The sequence below is a fragment of the Nannospalax galili genome, unplaced genomic scaffold (assembly GCF_000622305.1).
Source record: "Nannospalax galili isolate Female #2095 unplaced genomic scaffold, S.galili_v1.0 scaffold381, whole genome shotgun sequence".
Lineage (NCBI taxonomy): Eukaryota > Metazoa > Chordata > Mammalia > Rodentia > Spalacidae > Nannospalax > Nannospalax galili.
The window spans coordinates 1,475,971-1,490,546 of record NW_008347312.1 but is presented as its reverse complement, the minus strand read 5'-3'; the positions used below and the strand labels follow the sequence as shown (position 1 = coordinate 1,490,546).

The window sequence follows — 14,576 nt, the reverse complement described above, 5'->3', positions numbered from 1 at the left end:
CCATTCTCACACTGAGCAAACAACTAAAAATCAGAATGTGAAAAGATGCATTTGACATGAAAGCGGAAGAAAGCATTTTAGAGGAAATTATGTCGGAGGAAGAAAAAAAAATAGGATTGAGTTATGCTTGTGTTTAATATAGAAGAAATGATCGACTTAATATTGGTTATATGATGCTGGGTATGGTGGTGCGTGCCTTTAATCCCAGCCCTAGGGAAGCAGAGGCAGGCAGATCTCTGTGAGTTCAAGGCCAGCCTGGTCGGTCTACATAGTGAGTACCAGGCCAGCTGGGGCTACAGGGAGACCCTGTCTCAAAAAAAGACCAAAAAAAAAAATATATATATATATATATATATTTATATATATTTGTGTTATATATATATGTTATATCAACACAAAAACCCAACTCTTACCTTAAAGAGGATAGAAGATAGTTTATTCTGGAGTCAAAATATCAGTGACCATGGCCTGGGAACACAGATGTAAGTTAGTCCCAATTTTATGTTCCAACATGTTATACTTGATGACATTTTTATGGTAATAGAACAAAGTAAAAAATTAAGGCACTTTTGGGGCTGGAGAGATGGTTCAGTGGTTAAGAACACCGGTTGTTCTTGCAGAAGACTGGGGTTTGAATCCCAGCACACACATGGCAGCTAACAACTGTCCATAACTACAGTTCCAGGGGATCCAACAGCCTCTTCCATCCTCTGCAGGCATTGCAGGGCATGGGTGCATTTACCTACATGCAGGCAATGTACACATACGCATGAAAATAATAAAGTATTTTATTAAAAAATTAAGGCACTTTTAAATCACATTGGTGTAAACTTCAGGAGAGTTAAAGTAAAGCAGGGAAACCTCGGCTATAGCTTCAGAGGCCACCTGAGGCCTTCTTAGCCTTCTGGGAGCTCAGTGTCTGACATAATAAAGGATTTACCTAATGGTCCCAAAGATGTTAGTTCACATACAAAGGGGGCTGACAAATGGCTATTAAGAGGGCTGGAGAGGTGGGTCAGCGGTTAAGAGCACTGATTGCTCTTGCAGAGGACCCGGGTTCGATTCCCAGCACCCACATGGCGGCTACAAACCATCCTTAACTCCAGTTTCAGAGGAATCCAATGCTCTCTTCTGGCCTCCACAGGTATTGTACAACATGAGTGCACTTACACACATACAAGCACTACACTCATACACATAAAATAAAAAAATAAAAATGGCCCAAGATAATTTTGCTGTGCACTTGTAGCATTCCAAACTCCCCACACTCGCTGAAGTTCTTACCAGGTAACCAGCCTTGCAGAAAGTTCAGTGGAAGGTGCTGCTCTTTCCAGGAACTTACTTTCACAGGTAAATATAAGCTCAGAATGGCTCTTGTCTATGATTTGAGCGCTCCAAAAGCTGAATAAGTTTGAGGCCGTCTTGAGATGCTAAACAAGATAGTCTCAAAAAAAAATTCATTAAATATAAAGACAACTCTATCCCCCGAGGCACATCATATACCTTCTACACATACCTTCCACTGTCACTGCAAATACTTTGTGCTGCAAAACTTCAGTTATCAACTTGACACGCCTGGGAAGAGGGAACCTCAACTGAGGAACTTCCTCTATCAGACTGGCCAAGCAGGCTGAGCACAGGCCAAAGGAGCAAGCTGGTAAGCAGCATTCTTCCACGGTCTGTGCTTCATTTCCTGCCTCCAGGTTCCTGCCCTGGCTTCCATTAAGGATGAACTGTGATCAGGTATGTGATCTTGGTATGTAAGCCAAATAAACCCTTTCCTCCCCAAGTTTGGTTTTAGTCAGTGTTTTAGTACAGTGTTAATGCAAAAACACAACTCTTATCTTAAAAGGGATAAGAGATCATTTATTCTTGAGCCAAATATGAGGGATTATGGCCCAGGAACACAGATTCAGGTTACTCCAAATTCCATGTTCCAACGTGGAAGCAGTTTCATTAATTTTTTATAGTAAAAGAACAAAGAAAAATCATAAATCAAGACATTTCTCAAATCCACAGGTGGAAACATTAAGTAGGTGGTTACAGCAAAAGAGAGACCTCAGCTACAGACCTTAGATGCTACTAATGACACTCAGCCTTTTGGTTGGTGGGAGCTAGGACTTTGCTAACACATTCCAAAAGGTTTTCTGTTAGTTACAGGATGTTAAGTCAGAAGCAAAGATGGGCAAGGAGTGGCTAAGTTAGGAAGCTAAAGATAGCCCAACATAAATTGTAATTAGGCTTTGGACCTGCAACATTCCAAACTCCACAATTACTGAAGTTCTAATCAGTTGATTGGCCTTTGCAGAAGGTTCGGTTTCAAGATACAGTTTTTCTAGGAACTTTCCTTCACAACAGAAACAGAGAAGCAAACTAATGTATACACCATACCTTAATACAATGAGGGTTTCAAAAAAGGTTTCTTTTTTTCTACCTTGACATACTTATCAGCAGTTCAGATTTCCAAAAGGGTCATGGAAGTCTGGGATTATTTTTCCCTTTTGTGAGCTATTGGAGGTATCCAATACACCAATTTTCCTTCCTACCTACAGGTTGAGCACCCCTAATTTGAACCCCACAGTGCTCCAAAATAGGAAACTTTTGAGTGTCAACATGATTCCATAGAGGAACATTCCATACCATGAAACTTTCATGCAAAAAGTTATTTTTAAAAATATATATGGCTGGTAGCCGGGCATGGTGGTACACGCCTTTAATCTCCAGCACCCAGGAGGTAGAGGCAGGCAGATCTCTGTGAGTTCAAGGCCAGCCTGGTCTTCATAGCAAATGCAGGCCAGCTGGGGCTACAGGGAAGACTCTGTCTCAAAAAGACTTAAAAAAAATTCTATGTATATATGGCTGGGGATGTAGCTCAGTGGTAGAGCACTTGCTTAGCATATACAAGGCCTTGGTTTTGATCTCTAACACTGAAAAAATTTTAAATTGTATAAATTTACCTTCAGACAATGTGTTTAAGAATCATATGAAGCATAAGTGAATTCCATATTCCATCTTGGGTTCCATCTCTAAGATATCTCATTATATGTATGTAAATCTTCCAAAATCTGAAATCAACACTTAGTTTCAAGTGGATAAAGAATATTCAGCCTTGGGGCTGGAGAGACAGTTCAGCAGTTAAGAGCATTGACTGCTCTTACAGAGGGCCTGGGTTTGATTCCCAGCACCCACATGGTGACCACCAACTGTCTTTAATTCCAGGGGATCTGATGCCCTCTTCTTTTTCTTTTTCAATCTTTTTGAGATAGGGTCTCCCTGTAGCCTCAGCTGACCAGGTTGGACTTGAACTCACAGAGATCTGCCTGCCTCAGCCTCCTGAGTGCTTGGATCACACCACACCCAGCCCTGATGCCCTCTTCTGACCTCCATGGGCATTTCACAACATAGGTACACTTATACACTTGCCAGCAATATACTCATACACATAAAGCAAAAATAATAAAACTTTTTAAAAAGAATTAAAAGCCAAAAGCGATCTGCAGCCAACTTACCATGAGCATCTAAAAAAAAAAAAAAGAATTAAAAAAAAAAAGAATATTCAATCTGTGTTGGCACTAGAAAATGTAGTGGCTATTCAGAAGATAAAACAGCAGATTCCACCCAGAGACAGTTTTCCCTTTGGAGAGAAAAGAAGGCCTTAAAGATTTTAGAGAAATGTTTCAGGTCATTTTATTACAAGTCAAAATTTATTACAGTTTTGTTGCCAAGGGAGGACCTACCAGGAGAATAATTCAAAGGAACTTGGTAGGGACATCTGAAAAAAATGTATTGTTTATTACACCATTGCCTTCATAGAGGAATTTGCATAGTCAAATATATAGCTTGATGCAGTTTTACATATATAGACATCAACCCAGACCATGGTATAGAACATTTGCAAATCAGAAAGTTCCTCAGGCTCTGTGATGGTTGAAATTGATCGTTAACATGATATGATCTATAATCGCCTAGAAGACCAGTCTCAGGGCATGTCTGTGAGGGAGTTTCTAGACTGATGTTGTAGAATAAGGTCGTCTGAGCAAAGTAGCCACCATCTTCATCAGATCATCTGTGCCTGCTTGCAAGAGACCATCATAAGATGATGTTAGAAATAAATTCAGGGTCACAAAGAGAGATCACCACTCTAGCTGAAAGTGTCTTGGCAAGGCAAACTTTATTCCTGATCAGAAGGGTGCAAATCTCACAAGAATGAAGGAGCAAGCACACACGGTTGAGATGGTCTTCCTCTTCCTCTTTTATCCCTGATGCAAAAGAGAGCTTGGCTGTTCATCATTGGTCAAGGTTCAGTCTACAATGTAAACCCAATGGGAAGCCCTTTATTAAAATCTTTTGGCATCTGGAAAGGCACTTAGCTAACGTCTAAGAGTCACAAAAGGAAGACTATTGTGGATGAAAAAAACAAGATAGGTTAAGGGAGCAAAAGCTTTCCCACAGTGTCACTATGAGACCTACAAAAGGGACATGGGAAATGAATGCTACAAGTTACAATTGACAGAAAGACTCATTTTTAATGCTATTAACACTTAGATGTTTGCACATGCTCTACGTATCTGATTATTACTAGTCACAGTTGGTTACACTCGGATCCTTGGCACCTGAGTATATATATAAAATCATCAGGTAGATTTCAATGGTAATGTTTATCACCTCTACTAATTAACGTGAAGTAAATTTTTATGCTTCTTCAAATATAATTCATTTTTAGAATTTGTTGATTTGTGTGTGCGTGTGTGTGTGTGATACAGAACATCCCAAACAATATCTATACACCCACTTCCCAAATGGCACCCTCCCATAGCCTCCCCCATCCCACTGGAGCCCATATACTCTGTCACCCCTGTTACTGTCCACTGTTTTGTTGGCGCCCCCAGCTGTTCCCCAGTGCTTGTCCATCTGCTGAATCTAGTCAGCCTATCTAGAGAGCCTTGTTTTAGGAAGATCAGCTGTTCCTCATCTAGCAGCAATCAGTTGTCAATATTCCTTTAGATAAGATTGGGGTCTGCTGTTCATTTTCCCAGTTCTATGCTGGGTTACTGTCTGGGAGTCTCTTGGGCCATCCTGGCCAACAACTCAAAGGAAGGTATGTCCTGTCTGACATTGTTTCTTGTTATGTAGCCTTTACTTATACACATGGACTCTTAAGAAATTATATTGACCCCTTTAATCTTTGGTTATACTTTCCTTTTGGGTGTTTAAGACCGTACAGTTGGCCCAGATAAACCAATTTATTTTTACTCCTAAGGTTGTTTGAGGATCTGTTCCTCAGGGGTCACATGGGCTTGGGAGTCTTTCTGTAGGAAATAGTAAATTTTAAAATGAAATGGAGATCTTTTTTAAAGGTTAAGACCTCATCCAATTTTATGTCTTATAGGGTTTATAATGAGTTCAATATTGTATAACTGTATTAATTCAACTGTGAACCTAAAAATTTACAGCCACTTTTGAAAGAAATGTATCTTGGCTCTGGAAATTGTTTTTGAATATGCTAAAGCTGTAATGAAATGCTTCTTTTAATCATCTGGTTATTAAATAAGTAACTAAAAAAAAAATCAAGTTGCAATTGCCAGGTTACAAAACAAATAATAGTTTCAACAAGGACATTGAAGAGAAAGACATACATGTAGTTTCAATACATTTTTTTTTTCTTTTTGAGACAGGGTCTCTCTGTAGCCCCCACAATTGGCCTGGAACTCACTGTGTAGACCAGGCTGGCCTCAGTCTCACAGAGGTCGGCCTACTTCTGTCTACCAGGTGTTGAGAATAAAGGTATGTGCCACCATGCCCAACCTAGCCCATATTTTAAAGTAAAATTTTTAATGGGCATATTTCTCTCTCTACCTGTGTGATTTAAAGCATTTTTTTACTTATTTATTTTGTGTGCTGTAGCGCACATGTAGAGGTCATAAGACAACCTGTGGGAGTTAGCTGTCTGCTTTTTCCATGTGGACCCCAGGGACTGAACTCAGGTCCTCAGGCCATCTCATAGGCCCTACCTTTGTAACTTTAATAAAAATTATATACATAGGAGAAGAATTAGAAGGAAAAATGCCACAATTTTTTGAAGTTAAAAAATTTTTTGGTCTTTTTGAGACAAGGTCCAGCTGGCCTAGGACTCACTATATAGATCAGGCTGGCCTTGAACTCACAGAGATCCACTTGCATCTGCCTCTAGAGTGCTGGGATTAGAGGCGTGTGCCACCACACCCAGCAAAAATGTCATAATATTAACAGTGACTAGCCAAGTGCAGGCCTGTAATCCCAGCATCCAGGCACTTGGGAGGCAGAGGCAGGAGAATCAGCAGTTAAACATCATTCTTAGCTTTATAGAAAGTTCAGAGCCTGCCTCAAACCTACAACAAATATATGTATATGTGTATAATATGTGTGTGTATGAGCAGTAATGAGTTTCATTCCAGGTGGTGGAAATATAGTGATTATTTTTTCATTGTACTTTTTTCAGTCTTTTAAAATATCTGGCGCTCGTGAGATGGCTTGGTGGACAAAGGTACTTGCTGCCAGGCTTGATGACCTGAGTTCTATCCTCAGGACCCATATGGTGGAAAAAGAAAACCGTTTCCAGCAAGTTGCCCTCTGCCACAGCATGCCCTCCAAATAAACAAATAAATAAATAAATAAATAAATAAATGTAATTAAAAATGTGTATGCATATATCAACATTCAAAGATACTTAAAAATATTGTTAAAAGCAAAAAAGTAAACAAAAGACAAAAAAATCCAGCTGCATATCTATATTGATTTGTATCTTAATAACTATTTATATACCAGCCCATACAGAGTAAAAACAAAACTGCTTTCCATGGAGATATACATCCATAGAAACGGACAGCAAAAGATCTGAAAGGATGTAGACTCAGTTGATAATAGTGGTTACTTCTGCAGAGGAAACGCATGGGTCAAACGTCAAAGAATTTGCTTTATCTCTCTGCAAAGTTTTAATGTTTGTGTAATAACAATTTAAACACTAAATTTCTCAGAACTGTGCAGACCAGCTGTCGTGGCTCAGCTATCCGAGCCGGGTACAGGTACTGCAGGATCAATCTCCCGAGATACCTAATCTGGGTCATGTGGGTTATTCGTGCGTTACCAGTCCTGTTAACCGTCTGACAGCACAATTCTTAAAACTTTTTTTTTTTTTTCTATAAAACCTGTTTAACAGCCCGGAACCTAAATATGGAGCAAATATTTTATTTAAAGTATTGGCAGCTTTATGGTATTATTTACAGTAATATGTACTAGTATTAGGTAAAACACTAATCCAATAAAAAATATTTTAAAAACAACGATTTTACGTAAGAACATTAAATAGCTTCTTAGAAAGCTCCATTGACATCTGGGTAGCGTGGCCGAGCGGTCTAAGGCGCTGGATTAAGGCTCCAGTCTCTTCGGGGGCGTGGGTTCGAATCCCACCGCTGCCAAGAACTTTTAGATCTAAAATTTAATTCGACGGTTTAGTGGCTTTCCAAATTCGCCATTTGTACTGAACGGTACAAATCGTGGTTCGAAATCAAAGCAGTGGAGTGCGTTCCTCTCTCTGTTCTGGTGTCTTTGAACAGGTGCAGACAGTGCGAAGTCTCCTACAGTTAAAAAAAAAAAACTCTCTTGCACTGTGTAAAAACAGTTACCAATGTTTCCGCCCGGTTTCGAACCGGGGACCTTTCGCGTGTTAGGCGAACGTGATAACCACTACACTACGGAAACTTACGAACAGCACGCCCACAGAAACCCTATTGCTGTTAGTGTTCAGCCTTCTATGAACCTAGGTTGTGGTTTTATGGGATTGTGATGGGAAAAAATCCACAAGCATTGCGACTGCAGCAGGACATTCCGCATTCACTCTCTTACGGGGTATCTGATTCTGTTCCATCCGGGCTCTATCCCGACCCCCCAGAGCTCCAGGATCTTGGTGGTGCGCCCCTGAGCACTGCGCAACGCCAGAACTGTCATAAATATGTGTTTGCCCCTGAGCACTGCCCAACACCAGAACTGTCATAAATATGTGTAAAACACACGGGGGGTAGCGTGGCCGAGCGGTCTAAGGCGCTGGATTAAGGCTCCAGTCTCTTCGGGGGCGTGGGTTCGAATCCCACCGCTGCCAAGTGTGATATATTTTGCGGCTCTGTTCCATTTTGCGACTGCAACAGCGACCCCTGCCGACGGTTTGTGTTCTCTACACCTCGAATGGATCGGCGGAGGGGCGGGTCGCGAGCGCCGGGGCGGGGCATTGTGGGTAAGAGGAAGCGCGAGGGCCGGCCTGCTCCCCCCACGTGTCGGCGGAGTTTCTTCAGCAGCAACATGGCCGCTGCCTGATAGGAGATCCGGCCGCCGCCGTCTCTGCAGCCCGTGGGTTCCTGGGCCGTTGCCGCCGCCCGCGCGCGGCCCCAGCAGAGAGGTGGGTCTCGACTCGGCAGCCCCGGGGCTCGGGTCGCAGCCGCCGCAGTCGTGCAGGGGGTTCGGGCCGCACTGCCCGGTAGGCCGGGAGGCCCGCGCCGCTGCGAGCCGAAGGATAGGCGGCTCCGGGACTCGGGCGGGGAGCACTGGCAGCGGCCCCGGGACCCCGGCCGTCTCTGGGCCCGGCTGCGGGCCGGGCGCTGACTCAGGCCCCGGCCGTCCTGCCCCTCCCAGGCTCGCATCGGAGCCGCACCTGTGCGTGGCGGCTCGCGGGGGGCGTGGGAAGGGGCCGAGCACCCACCCGCGAGCCGGCGACCGGCACTGCACGCCGGGGCGGCCGCCGGGACGGGAAGACACGATGCCCGCGGCCTTCGGGTGCTGCCTCAACCGAACCGGGCGGGCCGTGCCGGGCCAGGCCCCGAGCGCCTCATTCATTGGCCGGCGGCTGGAGAGCTGGTGGGTGCTGCGGGGACGCCCCCGACCGCACAGCCACGAAGGGGGGACGGCGCATAAACAAGGTCGTTCTGGCCTGTCAGACGTCGTGGGGCCTGGGACTCAAGGCTAAGATCCTAGGCGTCGCCACAGTTGTCTCATCTGTGAAATGGGGATGAGGAGTTTCTGTCTTTCGAGGTCTGATAGGGTAAGATAGGTTGACGCTCCTACTTGCAGTCTCCTTCATTTGCGTCTGTCTCATCTCGTCTTACATTGGAAGAAAACATGTTGCCACGCAGTAACAGTCCTTCCTATAGGTTCCATATATTCCTTATTCCGTCCCCCTCCAAGTCCTTTGGAAGCCAGTGTCGGTGTTATTCCCGTTTTAAGGATGAAAATAGGAAAGGACCCAAGGATATAGAACGTACAGCGGCAATCAACTGGCAAGGAGTAGAGGTGGGATTTGAACCTGTACAGTTCCGCGTGGAAGTCCAACCTCTTACCCACTATACCATACTGCCTTTTATCAAGGAGATGTGCAGCATAGTGGTTAAGAATTAAAAACAAGGCTCTTTGGCATCAGACCTGGATTTTTAAATAACATGGTTCTCTGGTGCCGTGACCTTGGGCAAATTAATCTCTGAGCCTGTTTCCTTTTTTCTAAATTAGGCGTGCTAAATTTTGACTTACACAGCTATAATTTTTTGGTGCTACATCGGTGCCAGATGCCGTTAGGGAATGGGCAAGAGCAGTGAATTTTTTAAAAAAGTAACTAATCCCATAACAACTTGGTGAAGTGTAATAATTATCCTCACTTTATGGCTGAGGAATCTAAAGCATTGAGAAGCCTTCATGGAGTTTAAAATCTAAGTGCAGAAGGCAGCCAACCAGTGGGTTCCAGGTCAGAACCATTCAGGAAATACATCAAAGAGTTCTGTGAGTGACTGAAAGGGATTGAAAGAGACTGTTTAAATTACTAAGGGAACCTGTCTAGTCCTGGAGAGGGTGGCAGTGGTTACATCCACTGAAATGGAGCTCCTGGAAAAGTCCTGGGGCAGAGAGGTGTTGTGCACAGATCCTTAGACCTGCTTGGGCTGTTGGAGGCCCAGCAGTTGGTCTCTAGGGGTCGGGGGAGGTGGTTAGGGGGAGGCAAGGTTTCGATCCTGTGGGCCTTAGGGCCCATGGAAAAGAGTTTGGATTTTGTTTTATGGGGCAGTTGAAGGGTTTGGAGCGGGACAATGGTGTGCTTTATGCTATCACAAGGACTGGCAGTCTCTGGGAGACTTGGAGGAAGAGAAGAGTGACTGATAGAAGCCTTTGGCTTGTTTTTTGCTTTTTTTATTTTTTGAGATAGTCTTGCAATGTAAATAGCCCAGAGTAGCCCAGAGTAGCCTCAGACTTCTGCCTCAGCCTCCCAAGCACTAGTATTACAGGCGTGAGCCACTGTACCCAACTCAAGAAGCTTGTTGGATCATTCTGTAAAGATTGCAAGTAAAATTTATTAGTGAATGAAGTAAAACCAGCATGGGGGATTGACACCAGCATTTTAGTTTTGCATGAACAAGGATAGAAAGCATCACTGCATGGCATGTAACAGTCATGTTGTATGAAGTGCTGCCTCAGTTATGGGATCATGCATAAGTTCTGGGTCACTGATAAGAACAGATTCATTTCTGTGGGTCATAGGTTGAAAGCTGAAAGCCAGTGAATCGGATCCTGGGCTCAAGGGTGGTGACAGCCTTTGCAGTAACCTAATGAAGTGTGGTGTCCAGAGGGAGGAGCCTCTGTCCTCCAGCTGAGAAGGCCACCTCACCCTCCCTGATGGCCTGGCTGGTCAGATGCCCCTAGGGCAGAATAGGAGCTGTGATAGAACAGTTGGGACCTGGAAACCTCCCAGGCCACCCTCTGCTGCCTGTGCTCAGCTCTCTCACTCCTGTATTAGTTAGTTACCAAGTCTAGGTGGCTACTGGGAGGGTGGCCTGACACATCTGTGGCACCCGGCGGCCAGTTAAAGCAATGCTTGGATAGTTCAGCCCTTCAGCCCTCCATGTCTTGAACTGTTGTGATGGTCCATTTCCCTCCAGCCTGACTTCTCCCCATTCCAGATTTTCCTTTGCTCAAAATCCTTCTGGTGCTCCCTGCTCCACAGCATCCCCTAGGTCTGTATTTCAGATGACAGATAGCTATTCTGTGCCTGCTGAGTGCTAGGTAGTAGGGGTACAGCACAGGACAGAGTAGACTAAAGTGCCTGCCTGCATATAGCTTACAGCAGCAAGGACAGATAGAGCAGAAACTGCCCTATGCTGTCATATGCTGTGGTGACAAGAGCAAGGAAGGGAGTTGTGGGGCAGTTTGCAGTTTAAAAATGAGGGGCAGAACGCACTGCATGGTATCTGCACTCAGCAGCTCCCTCCTGCTGGTGTGTTCAAAGAACAGTGCGATAGAAATTCACTGGCATCACTGTTTTTCTTGGATTTAGTACCTATTAAACCTGGTATTTCTATTGATGCAGTTGCATATTAAAAAAAAAATGGGGGGCAGAGGCCACTATAGAGCTGAGGTGACATTTGAGCAAAACTCTGAAAAAAGTACAGGAAAGAGCCTGGATGAGATCAGGGTGTTAGAAGAGTTACTCTGGCCCCCAGTGGATTGGGAAGGGATAGGAACATCAGAGTTGGTCTGAGCTAAATGGACAAGGCCTGTTGAGGTTTGTGGGGGACCATGAAGGCCTTCTGTGAGTGAGATGGGGAGCCCTGGGAGGCATGAGATACCATCTGAGGGTTGAATAGTGATCCTAGGAGACAGGGAGGACCCAGAAGACCAGCCAGGAGGCTATCACTGATCTAGGGAAGGAATGAGCTGGCTGCACCGAGGTGTAGCCTCCATGACTGGGTTCCTGCCTCTTGAAGGCAGACCTGACAGGATTCGCTGGTGTGGAGCGAGAGGGAGAGAAGCGGCAAGGATGGTTGCAGGTGTTTGTGCCTGGGCAGGCTCAAGTGTGGACTGAGTCTGTAATACATGATTTCAGGTCGGGGCCCAGCTGGTACTGATGCTCGTACTAAAGGTATATTTATGTACCTCTCAGTTTTTCATTTGTTTTGTTTTGGTTTTTGGTTTTTGAGAAGTCTTAACTATATAGCCCTGTCTGGCCTGGAACTTGGTATATAGACTGGGCTGGCCTTGAACTCACAGAGCTCTGCCTGCTTCTGCCTTCCAAATGCTGGGAATTAAAGGTGTGCAACATCATGCTCCTTTAAGTCTCAAACTGTTCAGATGTGAGGGGAATGAAAGTGGGGTGCTCTTACTCAGGAACTGAGGGGTGGCTGCAGGAGAGGTGGAAGCCTGCTGGTGTCCCCCCGCATCTGCTTATCTGAACTCCCCTTTCTCCAGCTTGCCAGGCTTTTGTTCTTCTCATCCTTCAAGGCTACCCACATGACCCTCCTGAGCAGTGGGGCCCCTCCCGTCATTGAACTCCCCTCCCACAGCAACAACCAAGACCTAGATTTGAAGTCCAGTAGTCATCTTGCTATTGTGTGACTTTGGATAAACACCTGTAACCTCTCTGAATTCAGTCTCTGATTCAAGCCTCTCAGAGCTTGTTGACTTGAGAGAAACGATAGGAAGAGGGTAATTTTGACAGCACAGCACAGAAGAGTTGGCAAACTGGAATTTAGGGTGAGAGTCAGTCTCCTGCAAGGCCTGTGGACTGCAAGACAGCTGGTTCTTTCATATTTCCATTTGCCTTCAGGTCTCCAGTTTTTCAATTGTGTTTGTGGACCACCAGCTTTCCTCTTGAGGCCTGACTGGGAGTTAGTTCTTAGTGAATGGTTAAGAAACTTGTAAGGAGCTGAAGAGATGGCTCAGTAGTTAAGGCCTAGCTGCTCTTACAGAGCACCTGGATTTGGTTCCCAGCACCCACATGGCATCTTAACAATCATCTGAAACTCCAGTTTCAGGAGACCCGACACCCTCCCTCTTCTGCCTTCTGTAGGCGTTGCATGCATAGGTGTTCTTGTATGCAGGCAAAACACTCATACACATAAAATAAAAATAAAGAAAAAAAGAATTAAGAAGCCTGTAAAACTGGGTCCTTAATTGTTTTCCTCAGGGCTTGTTCTCCCTCCGTACTGCTACTGTCCCACAGATACAGAAAGGAGCTTGTGTGTTGTCTTGGGCTCCTGTTCCCTGCACAGCACCTGTGGAGGAGTTGGTGCCCCGGAAGGTTGGTTGAATGACTTGTTGATCATCTAGGTCTCTTGGTTTCTTTGCAGGTCAAGTTGAGGACTGTGTGGCTGGTTTTCCCTAGTATGGCCAATGAAGAAGATGACCCAGTTGTACAGGAGGTAACTGCTGCTGTCCACCCTTTGCTAGGCCACAAGCTAACAGGGCCAAATTTCTTCTATGTGTCTATAGGCCAGTCTGGGACCTGTTGGTGATCTAGGGACCCTAGACCTTGCTGTTGCCTCTGCTGTGCTTCAGACACCTGCGTGGCCAACTTTTCTCTCCCTTGAGGGCCATAATACAGCAGCTCCTGATCTTAGAGGCCTCCTCTGACACTCCTGGACTTTACCTCCATAGCTTTCTGCCTCTATACCACTGTCTGTAAAGCCAGCCTGAGGGACTGGCACTGAACAGACGTTAGTGACTGAAAGGGGCTGGGAACTTCTGTTCCTGCACTTCTCAGACTCTCTGTTCAGCAGTTCTTTGCTCCATCCACTGTGTACCAGCTTCTAGGCTAAGGATGGGACAGATAGGAATCTCAGGATGCAGACTGTGAGGAGACAGGTTCCAGGCTCTATGCATAAAGAGAAAGTTGTTTGTTGTCAACAAGAGTCCTTTCAGTCTAAGTCCTAGACTTTTGGAAGGCAATAGGCAAAATGACTGTATCTGCCCCAGCCTCCCTGGGTGGTTCTGGAGCCCAGCCTGAGGCCAAAGGGTCTAGAGACCATCCCTAGAGAGGCAGAGTGGTTCTTCTTTGTTTGGGGGATGCTACTCATTACGTTTTTAGATTTGAGTTATTTAAGTGCACTTAAGCTTAACTACACTACAGAAACCAAGTTACCACAAGGGCTGATTGGTGACAGCACAGAGGGAGTCCCCCTCTGCAACCAGGAGACCCCGGTGAGCTTCTGTTCAACTGAGTCTGTAAGGATGAGTGAATTGTTGGCATGTGTGAAGGACACTCCAGGAAGAGTAAGGAGTGTGTGCAGAGTCCAGGGGCAGGAGAGAACATAGTTCATGTGCAGAGCTGGGAAGCAGGAGGCAAACTCTTGCTGTTGAACAGTGTAGGGTAGTCTGTGCTAGGAAGAAAGAAGGGGAAACAGGTAGGTTACACAGGCCTTTCAGACCACTTTAAAACAGCCAGTCCAGGAGAGGTAAAGTAGGAGAAGGTACAGAGAGGAAACAGGGAGGCAGAGGGAACCCCACCCCCAACTCCCAAGCACTTTCTCCTCCTCTAGGAGGCATCCAAGTCCAGGCAGCACAGGGAAGGTGTGTTCTTCCCAGGTTATAGTGATCGTGGGTAGGGGTAAAATGAGCTCTGGTCCTGGTCCCCTGGTAGCTTTTGGGAGGGAGTCTTGGATATACTCAGCTTGAAGGCCTGGCCTGATTGCCTCTTAGCATGAACTGAGCTTTTTTCCCTTCCTCAAACTACTATTGTGAGCCACTGCCGCTAACTGAATGGGCTAGGTGTCTTGGCTAAGTCTTTTCCCCTTGTT

General features: G+C 45.3%; 1 protein-coding gene and 4 non-coding genes across 5 annotated transcripts in view; 4 read left to right on the top strand and 1 right to left on the bottom strand.

Moving 5' to 3' along the window:
• The first annotated feature begins 7,372 nt into the window (after positions 1–7,372).
• Positions 7,373–7,454, top strand: Trnal-aag. Its single transcript has one exon. It is a non-coding gene; the product is annotated as a tRNA-Leu (tRNA).
• A 210-nt stretch (positions 7,455–7,664) lies between these two features.
• Positions 7,665–7,737, bottom strand: Trnav-aac. The gene has a single exon. It is a non-coding gene; the product is annotated as a tRNA-Val (tRNA).
• A 315-nt stretch (positions 7,738–8,052) lies between these two features.
• Trnal-aag lies at positions 8,053–8,134 on the top strand. The gene has a single exon. It is a non-coding gene; the product is annotated as a tRNA-Leu (tRNA).
• Positions 8,135–8,268: 134 nt separating this feature from the next.
• The window catches only part of Polr3e (RNA polymerase III subunit E), a 32,749-nt gene continuing 26,441 nt past the window's right edge, over positions 8,269–14,576 (top strand). Inside the window, exons 1-2 of the mRNA XM_008843828.1 lie at positions 8,269–8,428; positions 13,131–13,202. Coding sequence (XP_008842050.1) covers positions 13,167–13,202 — 36 coding nt within the window. The 5' untranslated portion in view covers positions 8,269–8,428; positions 13,131–13,166. The remainder of the gene's footprint in view (positions 8,429–13,130; positions 13,203–14,576) is intronic.
• On the top strand, positions 11,238–11,373 carry LOC115072173. Its single transcript, XR_003851239.1, has one exon. It is a non-coding gene; the product is annotated as a small nucleolar RNA SNORA8 (small nucleolar RNA).